Source organism: Emydura macquarii, unplaced genomic scaffold, assembly GCF_026122565.2.
Source record: "Emydura macquarii macquarii isolate MOO-44397 ecotype Brisbane River unplaced genomic scaffold, CSIRO-AGI_Emac_v2 contig_1229, whole genome shotgun sequence".
NCBI lineage: Eukaryota > Metazoa > Chordata > Testudines > Chelidae > Emydura > Emydura macquarii.
Genome location: NW_027131366.1, coordinates 247,708 through 274,090, shown reverse-complemented (window position 1 = coordinate 274,090; position 26,383 = coordinate 247,708). Strand labels below are relative to the sequence as shown.

Sequence of the window (26,383 nt, the reverse complement as noted above, 5' to 3'; positions counted from 1 at the left end):
GAAGTCTGTTGCAAACTCTCTTCCCTCTGCAGAAGGAGAAGGGCACTGTAACACACATGGCTTGTGCATGAGGTATTGCAGACAGAGAAAGTCGCCTGCTAGATTCCCAAGCTCATCATGAGTGACCTGGAGTCACTGGCTGTGGGAAGGGACGAGGATCCTAGGTATTCACTGCAGTTGGAAAACAGGAGGAGGAATGTTTTCGTGACCCAGTTAGGGGAACACAGGTAGGTGATCTCACTTGCACTCATGTTTTATTTTCTTGAATCTAAAGTCGAAAGGGAGTGTGAAAGTGAATGTGCCTGTGAGACTTGAGTGCCAGAAACTGAACTTCCCTTTCCCTGTGTGTTTCGGGGCATTGAGAATAAGATGAACACATTGATTAATAATGTAGTGGCCTTTATGGCAGGCACATAAAAATAGCTCCCACCCCTAAACCTGCGCAGCAAGCTGTGTTGACTGTGGAGTTACATCCCAGAGGCTGATGCTCTTAGGCTGGACAGTTTGGTCAGGCAGAAGCCGTCTCCATTTTGACTATAAAATCACTGTTTGCACCATCTGAATATGTTCACTTATTGTATCTGGATCCATTGTGCAAACCCGGAGTAGAGTATGCAGAAGGCAGCAAAGTGGTTAGTCATTTAAACTTGCAAACTATAGCAGATAGTATGGAGCCTATCAAAAAATCACCATGCATAATGTGACACATATGCACAACTGGCCAGCTCAGTCCTGGAAAAGTCCAGGACAAATCTGGGAAACTGAATATGTGCAGCTGCTGCATATGTGTTCCCAGTTAATCTGTCCAGCTTGCTGTTTGTAATATGCCCATCACTGTGATTTCTGCTTGCCAACGTGTATGAATCTACCATATCTGGCTGACGTTCTGGCTGCCTAAAAAAGCATGAGATGAGAGGTCAAGGATGCATCGTCCTCATGTATTTTGGCAGCTGTTTCTTTTTTATCAAACATCTTTTCAAAAGAATAACTAACGTACCAGACATGTCCATTAGTTCTAATTGTGCACATTTCAGGGCATAGCTAGAGTTTTATAGCACCCTGGCCTCAAAGATTTCAATCCCCAGTAATGCAAGGCTCCATTTCTAATTCTCATGACCACAAACAAACAAAAATGGAAAATAATAACTTGAGACACTTTGCAATGGGATTTATCTTGTAATAGAAACCTAAATTCTTCTTCCAGTTCTGCCTGACTCTGTGCCCTTGGACAGGTCACCTCATGTTTCACTTCTCCTATTTGTAAAACAAGTAATATTCATTTATCCAGGTACTTATCTGAGCACTGGATAATACTTCGGTATGTCTTAGGGTATTGTGAGAGTACTGAGTTAATCTTTTGTATGGTGTTTGACTAAGGACATCAGGGCAAACTTCTAGTTTTAAGAGTAAGTACCAGGAAACGTTTTGTGTGCATGCAAGAGGTCTCTTTCAAGAGTCTTTCACATAGTAAAGAGCATTGAACTCAATGTATTGGCTATAGAAAGATGAAATGAGTCTACCCTATTGGGATTTGAACATGTGGATTTAGAAAAAACCAAGAGACCTAATTTCTAGGTTTAAAATACCTAATCATCTCCCTCCAGTGTTAGTCCAATATGGCTGCACAGTGAGCCATGTCTGTATACTTAAGACACTTATACATATATTTATGTATAAACTGTGTACAGTCATGTACATAAAGTGGGGATTGAACCTAAACCCTTGAACACTAAAAGCACAATCCCATACCACTTGTGTGATAAAAGTGAGTCTGTTAGCTGTCATGCTACATCGCAATCTCTCATTTCTGCTGTTACCATGCCCTAGAAGGAGCTGTGATACATAATAAGTCAAAGTAGTACAATTGCATCCTTGGCATCAGAGTTGTGTTCGCTCTTCCTTTACAAATTCCTATTTTCAAGGATAATTTAAAAAACAAAACAAAAACAACAAAAGCACACCTCTTCACTGAAGGCTTAAATTTCCCATGCAAAGTCTGAATCCAGGAGCAAATTATTGCTCCTTACTTTTTATTTGTTTCTGCTCATTTAATTGATCAGTTTTGCACACTCTCCTGCTTCATCTTTATTTTTTCTTTTAAATTTGTGATTAAAAACCCATATAAATGGGTATAACTCTGTTGAGTACAGTGGATTCACTCCAGATTTACATCAGTGTAACTGAGATTATAATTTGGCCAAATTCTTACATGATTAGCACTACATGATTAATGTCTCAGTAGAAAGTCCATATGTACCTGAAAGACTGGAAAAAGTATCAGAACATACCTGATCAGGAACACTGTCTGCAGTGTCAGTCTGTTCTAGTAGGTAAGTAATGTGCATGTATCAGTTCAATAATTTCCTTGGTAACCTTACCATTGGTCAGTACTGATGCTGTCTGAATATTTGTTAGCAGTGCAGACAAGAGCTAGCAATGTGTAGAAGAACTAAAAGCCTGCAATACCTGAGCTGGTCAGCAGGAAACACCAATGGCCAGCCACTCTGCCTTCTCCTGGCCTCTACGGGAGGGGAAAAAAAATGTAGTAATCAGTAACTTGTTCCCAAATGGCTTTACAAACAGAAGCCGATTCCTGATGTCCTTATCCAGGCAAAACACCCACTGAAGCCAAAGGAGTCACATAAAGACTAAGTGAAAACTGGTTAAGGAGCATAGGATTTGTCCAATATGTCCGTGTATGTATCATACTCTCGTTTCATTGGGCTATGAGTAATGCTGTGCTGAAAGGTGAATTATCAGACTGGAGGGAGATCATTAGCCAAGTTCCTCATGAATTGGGTCCTGGGACCAATCTTATTTAATAGTTAAAAGTAGGAGTGTGCTAATGACATTCACTGATGATACAAAATTGGGAGGCTTCATCAATACAGAGAAGAATTGGAATATTTAACAGGAAAATCTGGATTTTCTTGAAGACTGGAGTAACAGAAATGGGATGAAAGCCAATAGTACAAAGTACAAGGTCATACACTTAGCGTCTAACAATAAGAATTTCTGCTGAAAGCTAAGGGCTCATCAGTTGGAAACAAAAGAGGAAGAGAGAGACCTGGGTGCGGGGGTCAATCATTGATGTCATTCTATGTGAAGCGGCTGTGAAAAAGGCAAAAAGGCGATCCTAGGATGTATTAGGGAAGGCATCTCCAGCAGAGAGAGAGAGAGAGAGGTGTTAATGTGATTGTACAAGGCATTGATAAGACCTCATCTGGAATATTGTGAGCCACTCTTGTCACCCATATTCAAGAAAGATGAATTTAAAGTGTAACAGGAGCAGAGAAGAGCTACTAGGATGATCAGGGCACTGGAGGGCCTATCTTATGAAAGGAGGCTGGAAGAGCTTGGCTTGTTTAGTCTAGCAAAAAGAAGGCTGAGAGGGGCTATGAGTGCTCTCTATAAATACATCGGGGTGGGCGGGGTAAATCCAGCGAGGGTGAAGTGCTATTTAGGCTAACAGATAATATTGTCACAAGAAGAAATGGATATAAACTGACCGTGAACAAATTCAGGCTGGAATTAGAAGAAAGTTTCTAACCATCTGAGCGGTGAGGTTCTGGAACAGCCTCCCAACAGGAGTTGTGCTGGCAAACAACTTAATTAGTCTTAAGAGAGAGCTGGACAAATTTGAGTGCGATTGTATGATGGGGCTCCTTGGGCTGGGGGGCAGGGCTCAGCAGCCCAAGGGCTCCTTTCCAGTTTGTTCCTAAAAGAACATGCTTCTGCCAGTCACCAGCAGACATCAGGAAGGGATATTTTCTCCCCAATGTATTCTAGGAGGGTATTTTTATCTCCTTCCTCTGAAGCATGAGGGCTATGAGCAGGTACTGAGCATTCTCGCTCTCTCAGGTGTTCTGCTGGCTGGCTCTTGCTCATGTGCTCAGAGTCTAACTGACCACCATATGTGGGGTCGGGAAGGAATTTCCCCCAGGTCAGATTGGCAGTGACCTTGGGAGGTTTTCACCTTCTGCAGCATATGGGAGTGGGTCGCTTGCCAGGTTCATCTGGGTCCATCTCACTAATCAGTTCCCTGCCATTGCATTGGGCATTGGTGCATCACTTGCTCCTATTCTCTGCATGTGGCATACAATCTAGTCCCCTGTGTCGAGTTTAGTGTGCGAGTGCTGGGTGGATGTTGGGTGGCCTGTGATATACAGGAGATCAGACTAGATGATCTAGCAGTCCTTTCTGGCGTTAGGCCAGATCACAGTCAGAGTTTGTCGAAAAGGGGTCCTTAATTCTCTCCATGTAAAGGTCAATCTCTTTCTTTTTCCCAGGGAAGAAGAGGATAAAGATGTTACTCATATCCCCATCATCAGCGAGGTTAGACGTGTGGATTTTTTGTGCCTCTCTTCCTTTTGTGTGTCATAGTGTCACAGGGAACATAGTTCAAGAGCTTCCCGTTCAACAGGGTGCTGTGTGTGAGTGTTGTCAAGACTCCCATCACCTGTGTCCAGCTATGTGGGCATTGTATGGCCCTCATTGCTGTAGGATCTGCGTTTGATGGCTGGATGAGGTGAAACCGTGGAACCCTTTTCCTCAGGAAAACTACCTCAGCTCCATGTATCAGTTGCCCAGGTAATGTGATGGACAGAGTTGCAGGAAGCTCCTTGAAAGGATGCTGCAGCTAGCTCAGATGAAAGGTCTGTTCAGATGTGGGCCTCTCAACGCTGGACAAGCCAAGCTGTGTCGTTCTTTATATGGGAGATTTTTTTTGCAAAAACACCTCCGTGCTCTTTTTCATGCACACACAAATACCAGAGGCCAATTATCAATGAGCAACCCTATGATAACAAACTAGTGTGGGCATCAAGCAGGAAAAATATATTCTGGTAAGGAAATTTCAACTTCTAGCGTCCAGCAACCACGGGCCCAATCCTGACCTCTTTAGTTAGGAAGGACTCCCATTGACCTGAATGGGAACCTTGCTGTTGACCTCAGTAGAAAATAGAGCAGGCTTTTAGTAAGGGCTTCAGGACTAGCCTAAGAAGTGTTTTTAAGAACAATGACAGACCTCTTGAGGCTGTAGTGACCCCTGACATTCTAGCTCCCCTAATCACTTCTTTGTAGTTGAGATGTCCTGTCACATCTTAACACCTGCAAAGAACTGTACTTTCATCTTGTCCCCCACGTTTTAGATCCATATCTAACCCTGTCTGCCCCCCACAAACCTGGGGTTCTCCTCTCACTGTTAATTGTAAATTTACCTCAGAAATGCTGTGAATACCTCTCGTATGCAGCATTAAAAAGTTGGCTGGGTGAATTTTGGGATTTTTCCCATCCTCTGAGGCATCTTATCCAACATGGTAAATTCTGATCCTCTCATTTACCCAAGTTTAATTCCATTAACCAAAATGGAGTTATTCTTGAGTTACACCAATCAGATCCTGTGTGCGTTGCGTCAAGACTGGATTGTAGAAAAATGTCTGCAGAAATAAATACAGCCTAGCTGATATTAAGCCCCTGCACTGAGACTGCTTATGTCCCTCCATATAAATTATTTCCCCATATTGTGGTCACATTTGGCAGGTGGGGAGCTCTGGCCTCCATGCAGTCAAAGGGAGCTTTATCATTTGCTGTAATACGATCAAGATTTGTCCTTAAAACTGCTGCATTCATGTTGTTGTTTGAATCCTCATTTTCTTATTTTAATCTGTACCTTGAGGGCAGGGGGATAAAAATTATTATTTTAGTTAAGACTTTTAGACAAAAAGTAATGATGCACTGAATTTGCTTTTATGCAAGACGCATAGGAAATTCACAGGGATTTGTTGTGTGCCTCTATTGACTTGACAACCCAATTACACTTGTAGGCCCCCAGCAAGATTCTTGAGACTGATGCAAACTCCTTGCAAAAAACCTTGGTTCTGAAGAAAGAAGTTGAAGTTGATCGTGTCACGACAGAGCTTATTGCTAAGAGGCAGGAATTTAAAGAACGAATGGAAGCTGTGGCTAAGCGCAGAGCACAACTTGCCAAAAAGCAGCAGGATGTAAGCATTATTTCCCATCTATGTTATGAAAAGAGAGCACTCAGGGTTCCTGAGTTGTTAGTCCTGGTCTTTTCACAAACCCAGGACTCTATTCTGGTGATTTTCACATCTGCACTCTTGCTTCTGGGCCAGGTGCAAGTCAATGGTGTATTTGAGTAGTTGGCGGAGTCATGTTGGAGCAGGCAAAAGCTGCAACCTGGTACTGTTTTCCAAGTGACAGCAATGTACTCTCTCTTGCTCTGTCTGATTATACCCAGTGATAAGAATGGCTTTCATATTGCTCCATCAGCACTGGGTTGATCTCGAAGGCCTCTACAGACTGACACTGTTCCCCTCTTTGTAAAACAAGTAGGGCTAAATTCAGCAGTGATGTAAATGTTGGTGTCAGATATCGATTGGAGACCTGATTCTTCATCCTACAGGAATATAAATAGAAACAAATCTGGGATTTTTGTAGATTTGTAAAACTTTAGTTTAACAGGGATAAGCAAGCAAAACATGCACACATTTAATTGATTTACAGAGTACCTTCCCTGAACGGGGTGTTGCATTGGTTTATTAAATATGTCCTCTATTTTTTTCCTTTTTTTTTTTTTTTTGCCAGAGCAGGAATCAAGCTCTTAAATTTGACAAGTTTCTTAAGGAGAGTGAGGTGAAAAGAAGGCGTGCAGTCCAGAAATACCAAGCAGAAGTAAAAATGAATGAAATAAAACAGAGGGAGATAGATAAATTGGTAGCAGAACTTGAAAAACTCAAAGTCAGGTATGCAACAGACCCATCACGGGTTATCTAAAAATTTTGCTTTCTACCACACACTTAGAGTTCTACTATATCATTCTGCATGTGTCTCTGACCTGTGTTTGTGGCTTAGAAACCTAAACTTCAGGTTTGCACTGCAATAATCTAGGCCCCCCTGCAGGTTCAAATACTAGCTGGATCAGCTCATTTTCTCAAACTTAAGTTCCATTAAATGAATGCAGCAGTAAAACTTTTAAAACAGAGCTAACCCCCCAGATTTGAACACTTACAAATTTTGTGAAAGTTTCAGTCGAAAAGTCCAGAACTTTAAGAATATAAGAATGGCCATACTGCATCAGATCTGTGGTCCATCTAGCCCAGTATCCTGTCTTCAGACAGTGGCCAGTGCCAGATGCTTCAGAGGGAATGAACAAAACAGGCTAATGAGTGAGTGATCCTTCCCCTGTTGTAGTCTCAGCTTTTGGCAATCAGAGGTTTTGAGACACCCAGAGCACTGGGTTGAATTCCAGACCATCTTGGCTAATAGCTGTTGGTGGACCTAACCTTCATGAACTTTTTGAACTTTTTTGAACCCAGTTATATTTTGGCCTCCACAACATCCCCTGGCAATGAGTTCCACAGGTTGAGTCTATGTTGCGTGAAGTACTTCCTTTTGTTTTTTTTAAACCTGCTGCCTATTAATTTCATTTAGTGACCCCTAGTTCTCATGTTATGTGAAAGTGCAAGAATAAATAACATTTCCTTATTCTCCTCACCATTTGTGATTTTGTAGACTCTCTATCAAATCCCACCTTAGTCTCTTTCTAAAATAAACAGTCCCAGTCTTTTTAATCTCTCCTCATATGGAAGCTGATCCATACCCCTAATAATTTTTGTTCCCCTTCCCCATATTTTTTCCAATTCTAATATATCTATTTTGAGATGGGGTGACCAGAACTGCACACAGTATTCAACGTGTGGATGTATAATAGATTTATATAGTGGCATTATATTTTCTGTTTTATTTTCTATCCCTTTATTAATGGTTCCTAACTTTTTTGACTGCCACTGTACATTGATCAGATGTTTACAGAGAACTATCCACGATGCTCCAAGATATTTCTTGAGTGGTAATAGTTAATTTAGACCCCATCATTTCGTATGTATAGTTGGGATTATGTTTTCCAATGTGGATTATTTTGCATTTATCAACCCTGAATTTCATCTGCCACTTTGTTCAGTCACCCAGTTTTGTGATATCCCTTAGTTAAATCCAAAACTGACTATGAAGAGTTACAATCTTGAGTAGCTTTATATCACCTACAATCTTGAATCCTCAGTAGGATTCCTAGTTTTTCATGATAAAGAAACCAAAATTCTCTGATACAAAAACATAAAAATCCACATTTTTCCAAGATTAAAATGAAAGACTGAATTTTTGTTTCCCTAGCCACAATCGATCGATCCATCTATCATCTATCCATCTATCCATTATCTGAGCCGGTCCCAGTCCCAAATAGATCGGATAATTGGGGTTCCACTGTGTTTTTATATTTTCACAAAATGTAAAAAGTAAAGATTCTCTGTAAAAATACAAATTCTGTGTTTTTCCATGGCAAACAGATTTCTAGGATCTCTGCTTCTCACTGTATACCCCTTTTTTCCAGATAATTTATGAATATGTTGAACAGCAGTGGTCCTAGTACAGGTTCTTTGAGTCCCCATTATTTACCTTTTTCCTGGGAAAGTTAACCATTTATTCCTACCCTCTGTTTCCTATCTTTTAACTAGTTACTGATCCATGAGAGGACCTTTCTTCTTATCCCATGACTCCTTACTTTGCTTAAGAGCCTTTGGTGAGGGGATTTTGTCGAAGGATTTTTGAAAGTTCAGGTACACTAAATCTGCTTGATCACGTTGTCCACATGCTTGTTGACACCCTCAAAGAAATCTAATAGATTGGTGGGGCATGATTTTCTTTTACAAAAGCTGTATTGACTCTTCCCCAACATATCGTGTTCATTTATGTGTCTGATAATTCTGTTCTTTACTATAGTTTCAACCAATTTACCAGGTACTTGCCAGCCTGTAATTGCCAGGATTGTCTCTGGAGCCTCTTTAAAAAATCAGCATTACATTAGCTATCTTCCAGGCATCCAGTACAGAGCCTGATTTAAGCGATAAGTTACATACTACAGTTAGTTCTCCAATTTCATATTTGAGTTCCTTCAGAACTCTTGGGTGAATACCATCTGATTCTGATGATGTATTACTATTCTTTTCAGTTTGTTCCAAAAACTCCTTTAACACCTCAATTTGGGACAGTTCCTCAGATTTGTCCTCTAGACTTACGCTTTTTAGCTAGATGTCTTGAGGTCTGCAACCTTCACACCTAGCAGGCATTTCACCATGTGGTGAAAACAGACCTAACAATCTATATTTCTAATAATAAAATCCCACATAACTATTAGCTGTCTCTTCCTAATAACTCTGTAAGTTGGTCCCATCTCTGCTTGCCAAAAACAGTGAAAGACATTCAACAATCAAAATCAGACAGCATGTTTCATAATACCTGGATTTTCTATGGAGCCTTTGGTCAAACTTTCCTCTCCTATGTACTCTTACCACTTATTTTTACTGCATTCTACTCCATAGGCAGTTTCACGTTAATTAAATTATTGTCTTGACTAGTCATCTCTTTTTGTGAACATTTTGCAAATTCACAACTTTTGGATTTGCTTTTGGGTGATATCAGAAGTTGAGGTAGTTGATGATGATCATCCAGTCCTGGAACAGAAGCAATTCCATGTGATTTGGGAGACTAGTCACACAGCTTGAGTCTTGAATGGTGAATATAGAATGTTTGCAACAGCCACTTAGCTACACACTGTCAGGCTGGAATTTGTTTGCAAAAATTATTAGTCAGCCAACTGTGAACAGCAAACGTGTAAAAGTCATGCTTTGTTTGGACAGTATGCAAACATTACTATTTATTATTGCTACTGTGGTGGCACCTAGGAGCCCCAGTCATGGATCAAGGCCCCTGTGTACTTAGTCACAGTACAAACACAGGGGAAAAAAAACCTCAGAAACAATCCCTGCCCCAGCAAGTTTAAGAACAAAGGGCTATATTTACTGAGTGACTTGTAAGAGGTTCTGAAGCTCTTAGGGCTTCCAGCAGAAACTGAGAATCAGGAGATAGTATTAAAAATATAATTTAATATAAAAATGAAATAGAACCTATGTTGTTCATCAAAACCCTCCACTTTTAAACATAAATGGAGCTGGCACAGAATTACCACATTAAATCTCTGAACAACCTTGCTGGCAAATTTAGGCCCACCTGTCCACAGACAGCACACAGCCTTGATGGATATGCTTCATTTTACAGATGGGTAAACAGTAGATCAGAGGGACAAAGGAATTTGCACAGGAAGCCTGTGTCAGAGGCTGGAATAGAATCCAAATCTCCTGACTTCTAGTCCTGGGACTTAACCACAAGACTGGTTTTTTTTGCTTTTTACCATCAGAAGATAAAAGCTCCTGTGGCTATAGGCAGGTGATTGGGGAAAAAAGTTTGTCATAGTTAGATTCATAAGAGCATAATAGCCATTAGGGTCAGACCAATGGTCCATCTACCCTAGTATCCTGTCTTCTGAGAGTGGCCAATGCCCAGATGCTTCAGAGGGAATGAACAGAACTGGGCAATTATTGAGTGATCCATCCTCTGTCATCCTGTCCCAGCATCATAGATTCCGAGGCCAGAAGAGACCATTGTGATCCTCTATATGACGTCCTGTATAGCACAGGTCAGAGAATTTCCCAAAAATTCTAGAGCGTATTAAAAACATCCAATTTTGAGTTAAAAATTGTCAGCAATGGAGAATCCACGACTCTTACTAAATTGTTCCAATGGTTAATTATTCTCTTTGTTATAAATTCATGCCTTACTTCCAGTCTGAATTTGTCTAGCTTCAACTTTCAGCCGTTAGATTATGTTATAATGTTCTCTGCTAGACTGAAGAGCCCATTGTTAAATATTTGTTCCTCATGTAGGTACTTGTAGACAGTAATCAAGTCATCCCGTAACTTTCTATTTGTTAAGCTAAGTTGATAAACACAAAGGGTACATCTACACAGCAAAGAAAAACCTGTGGCTGGCCCATGTCAGCTGACTTAGGCTCAGGATGCAGGGTTGCTTCATTGCTGTGTAGACTTCTGGTCTCAGGCTAGAGCCCAGGCTCTGGGACCCTCCCACCCACCTTTCCACAAGGCTGACTGGCCCGCCTACACTTCGGAAACAGAACATCAGATCCCATGGCTCAAACCAATACCTAGAAACTTTGGCCGTTTTGTGAACATTCTAAAATCGATGGCTAAGAAGTATATTCTGCATGGTCACTGCAAGGCCTTAACCCCCAGCTGGACAAAAGAATCCGAGTCCCTCTCCTGAGGGAATATGAAAGTACCGGCAACCTAGGTATAGCCATTGAACTGCTTGAGTTCTTGAGTTCTGTGCACCTGGAAAGGTGGAAAGACTGAAAGCCTTGATTCACCCATTCAAGCCACAAGGCATGGGTTCTTTTCCAGCAATGTGGAGGACCCTAGCCAGTAATGCAACACTTGGAAAAGGTGACAGCAAATGCTGTCGCGCCTCATCTTCTTTTTAAAAGCAAGACGCCAACAGACAAGACGGACAAGGAGGTCCAGTGGGAATTTCACAGAAACTTTCACCAATGCCCAGAGGAATCTCCACTCTCCTCTCCATATTTTGTTGAGGAGAATAATGTTGTGCTGTCAGAAACTAAAAGCCAGAAAGCTTCTGGGGTTGCTGGCATTCCACCAGAGTTTCTTAAGAATCTGGGGAGACAGGCCCACCGATGGATCCAAGGGCCCAGTCCTCTTCTGCCCATGGCCCCACTGCTCATCACATCCTTCCCCCACTCCAGCTGTCACTCACCACCCCGGAAGGGGGAGTATGGAAGAGAGGAGTGGGACTGAGTGGAGGGGGAGGGATGTAGTGGTGAGTGGGGAAGGGAATGGGACCTAGGACGGAGCAGGGGTGGGCTGGGGTGAAGAGGGATGGACTGTGGGCAGGGCCGCAGGTGGAAGAGACGGGAAGGGACTATTCGTCCCTGGGGCCCGGAATTGTTGTCAGTGGGCCTATGGGAAGATGGGAATGGCTGGTGGCGCTTTTTACCGCCATGCATAGAACTGGAGAAGTGGCAAAAGTGGTTGCCCTACTAAAGCCTAGGAAACTCCCAGAGGATGCAGCCAGATACCACTCCCATCTTTCTCCTCTCAACCAAAAGCAAGCACATGGAACAGGTGCTATTCCACTGTCTGTCTGGCATTATCGAAGCAGGCAGGATTTCGCCTGAAGAGGAATTGCTGTGATCGTGTCGCTTCACTCACCAGCCACACCGAGGCAGGATTCCAATGTACGTTGAAGAATGGGATTGCCCTTGTTGATTTGTCCTCTGCATAAGACACCATCTGGAGGCAGGGCCTCCTCCGCAAGATCTCCTGCTTCATTCCCTGCCGGTGAACAATCCATCTCTTGGCAGCAATGATCGGGGACTGCCACTTAAGGTTCACCTTAAAAGCCAGATCAGCAAACCAAGAACTCTTCACTCAGGCATCCCTCAGGGCTGTGTCCTGGCCCTGGTGCTTTTTAATTTACATACTGTGGATATACCAATGATAGTCAAGGAAATTCATGTATGCAGATGACATTGCCCTAGCTGCTCAGCACACAAGCCTCTATACCATCAGTTGCACCCTAACCCAAGATCTTAATATGATGGCTGATTATTTCCAATGCTGGAAACTTAGGCCTAGCTTGAAAAAAACATGGTGACCGCTTTCCATCTGAGCAATAAAATGTCTAATACCAAACTCTATGTGCAGTTCTGCCAGGAAAGGATCATCCATGGGGCTAACCCAAAAAATCTTGGCATTACGCTGGACCTTCCGACAACACTTCAAACACACGCGATAAGGTCAGGTCTCATGTCACACTTATTAGGAAACTGCCCAAAACATCGTGGTTCCAGTTCATGGACCCTATGAATCACAACAGTTGCCTTGGTACACACTGTGATTGAATATTAAACTCCATGGTACTCAACTCAATAATGCCACGAATAGTGTCAGGGATGCTTAAATCGACCCCAGTTGATTTGACTCCTGGTCCTACTGTACATCCAGCCTCCACAGATTAGAAGAGCTGCCCAGACAGCTCGTTTTCTTAACCATGTCAATGCAAACACAAGGATCCTATTGCACAATCTGCAGAACCTGCCAAAGACAAGATTAAAATCCCACAACCCTGTATGGAACCGCATCAAGACCATGACACTCACCTTCGACACTCAGGTTCAATGGAGAGCCACATGCAGCATTTCGACCTCTCAGAACAAACAGCTCATTGTTGACCCTGACAAGGAACCACCGGCTTTTGATTTATGTTGGAAAGACTGGTTCAGATTGACTCACATCAAGACATCTCATGGGAGATGTGGGAAAACCCTCTGTAAATGAAAAATGAGGCAAACACCTGTATGTGACTGTGGTCACCAGTCACAAACAATGGAGCACATCATACCTGACTGTCCCCTTTGTTCTTTTGTCGTGAGCCTGAAGGATATTCACCAGTTCACAGCTGTGGCAATGTGCTGGCTATCAAATCTAGATATAAATTTGTAATTGTTGCTATTTATCCAAGCCATATGAAAGAAGACTGACTTATGAAAATATAATATAATTGTAATAGTACAGGAATACTATTCTAACAACACTAACTTCCACGCAGTGTTGGGAGGCTGAATTGATTGGGCACTTTTGGGATTTGATGAAGGATGCCATGTCATTTACATGCAACATACTTACATCATTATTCACATTACTATAAAGGAAATCCTTTTCCTCTGGTAGTGCAAGTGTGACAAAAAGCTATAATTGACATAGGAGATTCATGTAATTAGCTCATTGGGTTCTCATTTGTTTTTTATTAAATCTTAAATATCTTTTGCTGCATTTTTACAGACAACAGAAGCTGCAGAAGAAGGTAGCCACGCACACAATATATGGGGACTTCCTACTGAAAATCATTGACCAGTTGCCTGACAGTAAGTGTAGTTACATTGGATTTGCAGTCTCTTTAGGTGTAATAATAGTAACTTTCACTGACATCTTTTGCTCCTGTGCCCTTGCCAAGTAGCCTAGTCATCACCAATAGCGAGTGTCTTTAAAGTGAAAGACAATCGACATGTTTAAGTGTCTGCCAGCTTCTGTTCCTCAGTCACACACAGGCCTGCTAAGCAGCACGCTGACCATCATAGGGATGCACGGTTGAGACAGTTCAGTGAGTCAAATCCATTTTTTGCAAGGCCCACATTGTTTTGTCTGATGGGCAGGATAAGGTGCCCAGGCCTACCTGGATTACGCTGGCTGAGCCAGACCACTTTTATTAGGTATGCAGGATAAAAATAGATGGGAACGTTGTCTCCATATTCTCAGCACTTGAAGGCAGATATAATCCCACTGCCCTTTCCTAGAAGAATTTACTCATTAAGACTTGTCTCTTCAGAGGCTGTCCTGGGATCTGGGGCTTTTTATTATTTTTTATATGTAGGTATTTGATGTTTTATTTAGGCATGTTTGCTACTGAAGGCAAAGTCCAATGTACAGCTTGTCCTTGGAGCAGACAGTGATGAGATTTCAGGCAGTGCTTAGCTTCTGTGGGAGTTTGTTCTGCAGCCACCAAGACAGCTAAGCTTTAACCTTGCAGTGGGCAGATCCATTGTGTCAAGCAACAGCGTGATGAGCCGCAAGATGACTCCAGTCAGAGCTTCAGGGGATCTCTTAGGCATCCTGGGCCCAGACCATTTAATATAGAATTGGAGTCATTGTAGAAGATGTTCCAGACTAACTTCTCACTCAGTGTCTCTCAGCCTGTGAGTTGCAACTCACAAGTTGTAAGGTCATGAAAGGCAGTTGGGGGAGGGTGGGAGGAATAAATATTTTATTACAATCTAAAGCAAAGGAACTCTTTCTTCCCACTCCCCATGCCTTTACCCTTCAAAGTTAAGTATTCTCTGGCAACATCTCAAAACACAAATAATAAGCATATAACATTTATCATTGGTATCTTTTTACTCTTTCTTTTATACTAACTGTAATGGGGTCATGAACATTTTTGCCTTTGACTGGGGGTCATCTACATGAAAAGGTTGAGAAACACTGTTTTAGCTTGCAGAAGTGGTATTTTGGCTGATATAAACTCTTCTAGTTTTAAATTTTATCTTTCAGTTTATTGCTATCATAAGTAAACACAGTGCAGCTTGTTATTTGCATATCAGATAAAGCATAGTTTCTCAACCTGTGGTACGTGTACCCCTGTGGGTACGCGAGACACAGGCAGGGGGTACGCGATGAAAAATCTAGTGAAGGGAGGTGAGCGGCAACTGCCGACTTCTGGGGAAGCCAGGTTGCAGCTGCCTGTTTCCCGCTCAGTTGGGAGGCAGGCAGCAGCCGCTGGCTTCCTGCCCGGTCCCATCTCTTAGCTGGGAGATAGACGGCAGCCCCCCCAGTCCTGGGAAGCTGAGCAGTAGCCGCCGGCTTTTTGGGATGCCGGACGGCAGCCACCTGCATCCTGCCCGGTTCCAACTCCCAGGTGGGAGCCAGTGGCAGCCTCCTGTACCTTGCGAGCTGGATTCACAGCTGAGTGGCTGCTACCCACACCCCAGCTCTGAGCCAAGAGACAGCCTCCCGTGCCCCAGTTTGAAGACGGGCAGCAGTCGCCTGCTGCCTGCCCACATCCCTGGGTCCCAGCCTGCGTGGAAGCCTCCTCCACCCCAGTTCAGAGCAGGTGGCAGTCACCCACCTCCCGGGCTGGCAGCCAGACGGCAGCCGACTGCAACTTGCCCAGGTGGCAGCTCCCCTCCTCGGCTCAAAGCCCGGTGCCCAGAAAGCCAGGCAGAGAGCCCAGTAGCTTGCCCAGTCCTGGAGCTGGGCTCTACCCGCAGACTTACTTGTCAATTTCACTGCTCTAGTGAACTATGACAGCCCCAGATTTTACCAGTATAAAAATGTTAAGAGGGGCCCACACAGTGTGATTTGCCCCAGGCCCGCACCCCCCCAGGGATGGCCATGGGGAGCGCTGCTATCCACTCTGATCAGCTCCTAGTGCCTGCTCATACCTCACAAGTTCCCGCCTGTGTAAGGAGAACACCACCTGACCCCGCCATCAGGCCTTAGTGAGTGGCTGGCATTGATCTTTGCTCCTATATGGAGGAAGGAGGGAGAAACACCAGGGGGTTTTGTGATCTGCCACAGCCACACAGCACTGCAGAACTCAGAACTCTCCTGCTTTACAAGAAATACAGTCATCCAGCGGTAAAAGGGAAAAAGATTGTATTTCTCAGAGTGGAAAATTGAGTGTTGGGGTACTTATTAAAATTTTCAGAAGTTAGGGGGTACTTGTTACTTAAAAGGTTGAGAAACACTGAGATAAAGGGTCAGCTACTTAACTGATTTTTCCAAATCTCAAATTCTGCTTTTACCTGCACATTCCTTGTAGAATAAAAATGTGCTTAAGTGCATGAAAACTTCCATCTGAGTTCTTTTAAGTGTTTCAAGTCTTGGTTCTCTAGCCCAGACTCCAAACTGAAGTGATAATTGTGCACTAAAAGGTAATCAGATTATCATAGATACCTCTCCTGACAGCCATTTAACATCTAGTCAAGTGTTAAATCTGTAGATTATTCATCTCTTAGCAACATTCAGGACCTGAGCCATGAAAAATTACTGGCTTCCTTTCACAATGAGGTCAAGTTTGCTTGATGGGATTGTCCTGTGGAAAAATTGTTATTACTTCTGATCAAGTGTCTCACAAGTCAAATGTCCCTGCAATAGAACCAGTGCCATCCAGTGGTGGAGAGGTGCATCTACATTCCAGTACATCTCTTAAAATGGACTGAATTATATTTCACAGACAGTCCTAGAATTTAAGGCCAGAAGGGACCACCAGATCATCTAGTCTGACCTCCTGTATATGATAGGTCACCAAGACCACCTGGCACTGACATACTAAACCCAACAACTGAAATTAGGCCAAAGTATTACAGCCCACAGGAGACCAGACTGTTGTATGCCACAGGCAGAGACTAAGGGGGGCTGATGAACCAAGGCCCCTGCAATGGCAGGGAATTGATTAAGTGAAATGGAGGTCCCCCAAGGTCACTGCCAATTTGACTTGAGGGAAAATTCTTTCCTGACCTCACATATGGTGATCAGTTAGACCTTGAGTATGTGAGCAAGAGCCAGCCAGCCAAGCACCTGAGAGAGAATGCTCGAGGTCCCCTCAGAGCCCTGGCCCACCCGGCCCAGTGTCCATCTCCAGTCATGGCCATCCCTGATCCTTCAGAGGGAGGAGATAACCCCACCCCCCAGAATCGATTGGGGGAAGGAGGGGAATCCCTTCCTGACCCCTGCAGTTGGCCACCTGAAACATGAGGTTTTAGGAACATAAGACACACACTGGAATTGATCACTGGGACTGCTGAACCCTGCCCCTCACCATCACAGCAACCATGTCATCCAATCACACTCATAAATTTATCCAGCTCTCTTTTAATTCATTTTAAGTTATTTGTCTCCGCAACTCCTATTGGAAGGCTATTCTAGAACCTCACCCCCCTGATGGTTAGAAACTTTCTTCTAATTTCCAGCCTGAATTTGTTCATGGCCATTTTATACCCATTTCTTCTCCTGCCAACATTGTCCTTTAGCTCTTCATCCTCCCTGGTATTTACCCCTCCATCCCCTGATTTATTTATGGAGAGCCATCACAACCCCTCTCAGCCTTCTCTTTATGAGAATAAATAAGCCAACCTTATCCAATCTTCTGTCATAAGATACAAGCCCTCCAGTCTCCTAGTCATCCTAGTAGCTCTTCTCAGCACCTGTTTCAGTTGGATTTCATATTTCCTGAACATGTGTGACAAGACCAGTTCCTGGAGTCTGCAGAGTATGTATATGTAAGAATCTCAGCTTTCATTTTAAAAAAAGTCAGCTTCTGGCCCTCATGGCTGTGGAGAAAAGATTGAAAACATGAACCTTAAAGGCTCAAACTGGAAGGCAAATCAACTTGAAATTTAGTATTTTTTAAAAAGCTCATGATTTTAAAATAATCTCATTATTTGGAGGGAATGGGAGTCAGACTAATCAGTTTTGAATGCTTGTGGTCGGCAATATTGAGTCAGCTTTCATGGTTAAGGCTGTTTCTGCAATGAAAAGATTCATTTAGTATGGATAGGGCCCAATTGTGCAAGGTGCTGGCACCTCCTGGAAGGTGTGGGTGTTGCAAATACACATGAGCTGCTCAGGAGATGTCTGCATTGCAATGAAACACCCACGGCTGGCCCGTGCCAGCTGACTTGAGTTTGGGCTGTGGGGCTATAAGATTGCAGTGCAGGTGTTAGGGCTGAGGCTGGAGCCCAGGCTTTGGGACACAGTGAAGGGAGAGGGTCCCAAAGCCCCACAAGCTCAAGTCAGCTGACAGGGCCAGCTGTGGGTCTTTTATTGCCGTGTAGACATCCCTCAATTCCATAAAGGATCAGGTCCCGAACTTGAAAAGGAAGGAAAATAAAGTGTCTCTGACATATGGTGCGCTAAGGCTTTTTCCCTCTGTGCTGTGTTTTCCCTGTGTCCTGCTGCAGACTATTTGGAGTACGGTGCAGACTCTGACATAGGTGCTATCATCAGGCGACATGAGACTTTGACAGCCACAAGCCAGACCTTGAGAAAGAACTTAATCAGCCTGTCAGATGACTATGAGAAAAGCCAGCATGACCTTGAGGCCTTGCAACGGGAACACGATACCACAAAACTTGTAATGTTATCAAGCATGTTATTTATGGTATATTAGATAGTGGTTAGTCCAAGAGAGTTAAGCCATGTGAGGGTCTGATTCTGTGAGATGCTCAGCGCCTGCGACTTCCACTGAACCCTTGGATGGGGCCCATATGTAACTGCTGAAAAAGACAAAGATTTCTGGAATATTGCTGATCACAAACACTCAGTGTGTTCTCATCACTTGATCACCCTTGGCCAATTTCTACTCTCAGATGAGTAGCGTCAATCTCTGGTGCATTCTGCACCACATCCCCCAACAGAAATGTCCCATGGTTATTGGGTCGGGCCCAAAGGCAGACACTGCAGTAGTGATCCACAGCGTGGAGCTCGGGGCATACTTTTGACCCACGTTTATAAACTGCAGCCACTGAAGCAGATTCCTGATAGAGAGAAGTTTTCTCCGGGTGTTTTATTTTTAATTCAATGGATAATCCTTAACCTTTTCTGTTAATAAAAACAGAGGCCAGCTCCAGGCTGCTACAGGGGAGGAGATGTAACAAGAGCCTGGCTTTTCAACCCAAGTTGTAGAGACTTTTATGTTTCCAGCTCTTGGGGGGGAGGGGGAAATTTGTTCAACCCCCAGTGTATTGGCCAATATGGTGCCCATCACAGTAGCATTTGAATTGCACCCAGAGGCATTATTCCTTTAAAGGCCAGGAGCCTGGCATTAGGGGTCAAATTCTGTGCTCAGTTATGTCAGTGTAAATCCAGTGAGGGCTTGCCTATATATGAGGGAAATTGACCAGAATAGCTGTTCTGGAGTTGCTCCCTATTTCCACATGGGGAATTACTTCAAAATCACTATTGCTCTTTAAATTCAGATCCTATGTTACTCCAGAATAACATCCTATGTAGACAAGCCCTAACTCTACTGGAGTTACTCTGGACTTGTATCACTGTAATTGAGAGCAGAATGGCCCAGTTTGTCCAGAGTTGTGGCTACAGAGCTTGCTGGTAGCCTATACAACATTAGTTGAACAGGTGCAGCCTGTGTTTGCCCCCGTGCAGCCTTGTGGCCAAGGTAAGACTTGCCTCTGGTTGTAACTCACTGTTAGTAGAACAGTTTGTTAATTCGTAAAGTGCTTTGGGACCCTTCACGTTGAAAGCCACTAGAAGAATGACACTCGGGCTAGCCTCCTTCTACAGTGCAAAATATATCCCCAGTAGGCATTCTTATTTACCTCACCTAGATGCTGATTAGTGAACTTTCTGAGCTTCAAATGAAGTGCAACAGAATACAGGAGAAAAACAAACAGCTGGCAGTCAGTATTAACCACAAGAAGGGTCACTTCAGGTATCAGGTAAGTTCAAAAGTGCCTTCTGTTCCTTCCAGTAGAGCACGAGCTATGGATAAAACAGAGGAGACACAGATCCTAATTGAAAAGACTGGTGCACAAGTGAGATCACAAACATTCAGGGCCTGATCCTCCTTCCCTGGAAGCAAGTGGGGGAGTTGGCAGCAGGTCAGGTCCAGAATTGGCTAACTTGCCCATTGGTCTAAGACACACACATCGTCACTTTTCTTGGTTTGTTTCTCCAACTTAACACTCACTTTCATCTAGTTTATTTGTTGTTTGTTTGCTGTGGGCTAACCTTCCCAGTCAGGTCTAGTCATCACTGAAGTCAGTGGGAGCATTGTGTGAGTAAGGAGCTCAGGGTTTGGGCCTATGTTCTGAAACTTCAGTGTTAAAGTCAAAAACTACCTAAAAGTCTGAGGATTTGTCCCTGTTGCAACCATCAATGACTAGCCACTGGTGTAGCTGCACCACTGCAAACTCCTGCTGTTGACAGGCAAACCAGCTGTCGGCCATGACTTGTGGCCGTGCAGCTTAGCCCAATTTCAAGCAGTGAATTTGAACTTCAAGTGGCTTTTCTTGTCTACTCGAGGAGTTTGTACTGGTGAAAATAGCTAGTCACTGATTGTCTAAACGGGGGATGTCAGGCACAAACAATCCTTTCTCCACACACACAGACAAGTTCTTTCTCCCAACCTGTTCCCTGCTGACATTGAGAGAGACTCTTCCAGTCCTACTCCTGCCCTATGGACACACTGTCTTCCGCCCACTCCATTTCTGAGTTGCTACCCAGTTTTCCCTCTTAAACTCTTTCTCCCTCTTGACCTATTTTCCCATCTCCCTCACGAACCACTCCCAGCATCCTTTCTCCAGCCTAATTTTGTCCAGTTTCACCCCTTTGTTTCAGTTTCCCCACTCCCAGACCTCCCTCTAATTTCCCCTTTTCCCCCTCATCCCTTCATCTTCCTAGGTGTGCAATGTCCTAGGTCTGTGCCTCTCCCTACCCCCACCTGACACTTGCTCTCTCACTGGTGCTGCTGCCTGTCACCAGCAAGTGAGGCAGCCATGACAATGAGTGGGAGCCATGCTCAATAGAGGCCATGGGTGGGGCATCAGAGAGCCAGGCAGGAGGCAGCAGGGGCTTATGTATAGATTGCTAAACCCTGCAAGTCTGGAGATCTGGAGGGACCCCAATCCTACTAGCGCCACTGGTGAGGAAGATGTCTGGCAGGGGGCAATAGCGGTTGGGAGGGGGATTCCCAGATGTAGGATGGAAGGGCCAGTGTCAATATTAATTGCTGAGGCTGAGGGTTTATATCTTGTTCAAACATGGGCACAAAGTGAGGAGGGAAGAGAGAAGCTTGGATAGAATAGAGGGGCCATGAGAGAGGTTGTAGAAGAAAACGGGGGCAGAGATATAGGCAGAAGCATGATTGGGTCACACTTTGAGGAGATGCTAGATCTCACGGCAAAATTATTACCCAGCCAAACTCCTGTGCTATAACCTTGAGGTGTTTCCTCTTCGTGGAGGTTGGCAATCTAGGCCCATTTATGTGCAAAATGTTCTATGGGACAAAATTCCTCCATGTTTTTTATACCTTTGCAGAGTCAAGAACTAGGCAGCTTGTTGTTAGCTATCTCCAACCTGGCTGAGCTGTGCCACATGCAGCATTATGGCCCCTTGCAGGAAATGGAATGGTTGTCAAAACTGGACATGATCCAAGTAAGTAACAAACACTGCTGTAGCATTAATAGAAAAGCTGCTAAGGACAGCATGGTGCCTGCTGCTAAGGGAGTACAGATCTTACAGGCAGCTAAAATTAAAGCGACTCTGATGTCTGGCTCATTTAAGGATGTGTGTTTTGGAGCCTTCTAGCAAACACAGTAGTGTGTGTACTAGCAACATATGTAGATGTTAATTATATAGGCAGTGCGAGAAGGCACACTGTGTAATAGTTAAAACCTGGAACTGGGAATCAGGAGATCTGAGTTCAGGTCCCTACTCTGCTACTGACTCACTGTGTGACTTTGGGCAAGTCACTTAATGGCTCTATGCCTCAATTTCCTGATCTGTAAAACTGGAATAATATTTCCCTACCTCTCAGATGTGCTCTGAAGCTTGATTAAGTAACCCATGTGAAACAATGAGATCCTGGGATATAAGGTGCTATAGAGGAACAAAATATTAGTACTATTATTTTATTACAGCCATGCAACCTAATTTTAAAAAGGAGTTCTAGTCTTTCTTGCTATCAGGTTGTAATTAACATCAATAAGTTAACCCCACTCAGTATAGCTCGGTGAAGACTCGTGTATGAAGCCAGTATAGGCAGACTTTTTAGTTCTTGGCTGAGATGTCAGAACATGTTCATCAAAGCAGATCTTTCCAGGACTCCACCCTCTGGGAGTGTAAGCCTGTGGAGCAGGAAATCCTAGAAGAAAGCCTCAGAGCATGCGGGGTGCTGGAATAAACAAATCCCTGTAGAACCCATTTGTTTAGCTAAATATGGACATTGCTAGAAAGTAAGAACTGGGCTGATTTTTTCAATTGTACTTAGCATTTATAAAGTGATATTTTTTCATGTCTCTCAGTCCTTTCCCAAAGTGAGTTAACAGTATGTCCCCCTGTTCACAAAGGAGCAAACGGAAGCACAGAGAGACAACTTGTCACAGTGGGAATCAGTGACAGAGGCAAGAATATAGGGGTGAACCTTACTTGAGGATGTAGCCTTTGGTCTCTAAAGCCCAGATCCTCAAAAGTATTTAGGAGTTCTGTGATATCCAGTGGGAGGCACTTAAATACCATTGAGGATCTGGGCCTAGATTCTTAGGGTGAAATCCTGGCCCCACTGAACTCAGTGAGTATCTTACCATTGACTTGAGTGGGGCTCGAGTTTCACCCATAGATGCAATGCTGTATTCATTGGATCACTCTTCCTCCACGTACATTTTCTAGGGGACGGCAAAATCACTGCAAGGAAATGGGGATGTGAGGAAACAAATATTTCTAATTACAGCCTCCAAAAAGTCATAGGGTGAAAATTCTGCCCCATCAAAGTCAATGGCAGGTAGGCCCAGAGAAAGCAGTGTTTCCCAGCTGTTTATAGTAACTATAGTAAATGGTCATAGGGTTAAGCCATGTTAAAGGTCGATCCTACATGCCCCCAACATATGGAACGGCCATTGACTTCAATGGGATTGCCATGCATGCAGGGCTTGTGGGATAAGGCATTGGGGGGTGCACAGGGAACAGGTTGTCAGCCCTTTCCTTGGGAAGGGAAGTAGGCTGTATGTCCTGCACAGCCTTGTTCCTTGGGCCCTCAAAGTGCAAGGCCAGGCCTCCAGACTTTGGCTGCCCTCACCCCCAGCCATGCCACTACACACCCTTTCATTCACCATGGCGTTTCGCCTGCTACGGGAAGTGAGACCGCGGCTTGGAGCCGTTGTGCCCATTGGTGGCTAGTATACATCACCCAATGGTGGCGGGGTGGCTGGAGTGTTCCAGGGACCAGCACAGCATCTCCTCATTAAGGTAAAGCGGGGGAACTACACAAGCCTGCAGTACTAGGAGTGCCATGCAGATCTAGTCGTGGGAACCATTACTGAACTCCCAATACTGTCCGCATTGCAATGCGGAGTGTTGGACCACATGGTACTTGCAGGTTTTCAGCAGAAACACTGTGTTAGATATAGGTAGACTGTCCGTATTGCTTTCACTGTATGACCGTTTTCACTGTGTGCACTTGTAGTTCAGATGAGATTGTACTTTACTTGTGTGTGGAATACCCTGAGTGGCAGAGTCATTAGAAATAATTGACACCATTGATTTTTATTTTTCTGTAAAAATTGTGCAACTAATTCTACATGTGCTTAACGGAAATTACAGAGCAAGCCCCAATTTAGCAAGGTCCTGAAGCACGTGGCTAACTTGAAGCACATGAATAGGCCCATTGACTTCTGTGAGAATACTCCTATGCTTAAAGTTAGGCATGTGCTTAAGCACTTGGCTAAACTGGGACCAATGAGCCTAATCCTGTATCCCTTACTCAGTATCTCTCACTGCAAAGAGTATATAAAGCAGTTGCTTAGTTTCATCAAAGGGGCTATGCAGGTGAGTAAGGGCTGTAGGATGGAGCCTGCCCGTGAGTCTGTCTGGAAGAAAACTCTTTTTATCCTAGGAGTTCATTCTGGAAAAAAAGCATATCCAGCAGTTAGCGACTCAGCCTGATGGATGTGGGACACTGCTATCTAGTCTTGGGGACCAAACGCAGAGCAGAAAAATGGGACTTACCAAGGAGAAGTTCCGAAGCCAAGTTCCAGCAGTCAGTGGTGGTGTAATAAAAAATCCTAAAAACAAGGGGAAAGTATCAGTGTGATGCTGTTTTTTATTAATGTATTGCAGTTTCCAAACTAATGGAACAGATGAAATATACAAGCTTCATCAGACTTATTGACTTTTCTTATTGTAAATTGCTTCTTTCTAGTGCCTTCACTTTTAATATTTGGGTCTTCCATACACAGAGAACTTTGGCATCAGTTCACACTCTTACACTTCAAAAGCCAAAAAAACCGCACCAATAACACAAATGAACATTACATGGGTCTTGCTACCTGGGTATAGGACTGGTCCATCACTAACCATGGCACCTGCAGCGAAATTAGGAAGGAATCATTTATGATATTCCATTCTTTGACCAAAAAGTAAGACTAAAATGGATACAATAATACATATTAGACCGCAGTGTGAGAATAGTTAATTTGTTGTTTGTAAAACACACTGAGATCCTTATCGGAAAATTGCTATGTAATGCCAAGTATCATTATGTTGCAATGTGTTTGTATGTGTGTCTGTTTGAAAGGACATCTGGGGACAAGTTCTCAGCTATACTGATTTACAGTAGCTGACCTATGACTTCTTCCAATGTTTTAACTTGGGTTTCAATTCATTGTTGCCAAGGGGAGAGATGGAAACAGAAGCTACGAAGTGACTTAGCTTGAAAAGCTAGAGGAGCTCACTGCAGATAACTAGAAGGAGTACTAGCTTAATTACTAGCTTAAACGGCCTTTGACTCAGTTTATGTATAATATCAGTTTAATAGCTCAAACATTCAGATCCTTCCACATGGTCAATTCTCCCTGACACCTAAGGAATTCGCCAACTAATAATGGCTTACATGGAGTCAGCCATTAATATTTATTACATTTTTATTGTTTTTTTCCTCCTACCCTTCATCTACTGCTTGCCTTCTTTGATTGTGAGCATTATTACTTATTTGATTACCATTTGAAGTGGGAGTCTCATGTTTATTGTTATCGGATACTGTGACATTCCATGAACATTCCCTCCCTTCTCACTCTTGAGCTCAGAATTAGGGTAAATTTGTAGGCCCAGTTATTATTATAAAGCCCCAATCATGGACCAGCATCTAATTTTGCTAGGTGCTGTACAAACTCAGAAAAAAATTGCAACCTCTTGGAAACTAAAGCAAGGAGCCACATAGGTTAATTTATCTTCATCTTGGTCTCACTCCTTGCCCAAAAACATATCATTATTATGTGGGGTTTTTTTTTAAGAATAAAAAAAATCATTGCTTATTGCTGAGATAGGAAATTGATTTTTATGGTAAAGGTGTGGGAACAGGACTCAGAAGATCTGGGATTTTTTCCCCTGGTTCACCACAGCCTTCTATGGGCCAAAAGCAAGTCAGTTCACCTATCTGTGCCTCAGTTTCCCCATCTCTAAAATAAGGACAATTCTTCCCTGTTAGGCATAACTCAATATTTGTAAAAATGCTTTGAGATTCTCAATGGAAGGTGATATTTTTACATTAAGACAAAACTGGGATTATTTATCCCGGGTCAAAGTTTAGGAACTTTGAAAAGAAGCTCTCAAAAGAAGAATCTACTGCATGACTGACCCAGGACACAGTAAGAGGGACATGGGGAAGTCAAAAAGAGTTGTACAGTAAGAGTCTCTCAAAGACTAAAAACCAGGTGGAAAGAGCTGGAGAAGGAAAGCATTTTTGTTACCTGATGCATTAGAGGAATGATTCAAGAGCAGTTTATCCATGTGAAAATATGACCCCGAGCATATTACCAAAATCACTGAGCTGTGGGGCAACATCAAAAGAGGAGTCAGGCAAATTAAAGTTATGTGAGGCTTAATTTACTATGGGTAACTTATGCAATCAGCTTCACCAAGACTAAAAAAAATCCAGAGCAGAGACTCGGTATATCTTACTCATTCAAGCCTCTTTCTCCACTCTTTTCTCTTCACCACCATGTCCAGCTCTTATGCATTTCCTTTGTGCATTAGGCCTACCACGTCTCCCAGGATACCCTCGCACTGTTTTTCAAAGGCAAAAACTGATGGGCATCATTTTAATTGAAAAAGCTGCAATGCATCACCCTTTCTTTGCATTATACAAA

The 26,383-nt window shown here is 43.4% G+C and overlaps 1 protein-coding gene across 1 annotated transcript; it reads left to right on the top strand.

The window, feature by feature from the left end:
• The first annotated feature begins 117 nt into the window (after positions 1–117).
• On the top strand, positions 118–24,392 carry CCDC197 (coiled-coil domain containing 197). Its single transcript, XM_067547094.1, has 9 exons — positions 118–227; positions 4,290–4,335; positions 5,826–6,002; positions 6,607–6,764; positions 13,788–13,870; positions 18,464–18,636; positions 19,850–19,960; positions 21,561–21,677; positions 24,133–24,392. Exons 1-9 carry the CDS (start codon positions 118–120, stop codon positions 24,328–24,330), a joined length of 1,173 nt encoding a protein of 390 aa, XP_067403195.1. The 3' UTR covers positions 24,331–24,392.
• The last annotated feature ends 1,991 nt before the right edge of the window (positions 24,393–26,383 follow it).

What these genes read in the sequence shown, in the direction of transcription:
- CCDC197 (XM_067547094.1), top strand. Translation starts at nt 118, where the DNA reads ATGAGTGACCTGGAGTCACTGGCTGTGGGAAGGGACGAGGATCCTAGG. An exon ending in ACCCAGTTAGGGGAACACAG is followed by an intron (nt 228 to 4,289) that starts GTAGGTGATCTC and finishes TCTTTTTCCCAG; the next exon opens with GGAAGAAGAGGATAAAGATG. An exon ending in CATTGACCAGTTGCCTGACA is followed by an intron (nt 13,871 to 18,463) that starts GTAAGTGTAGTT and finishes GTCCTGCTGCAG; the next exon opens with ACTATTTGGAGTACGGTGCA.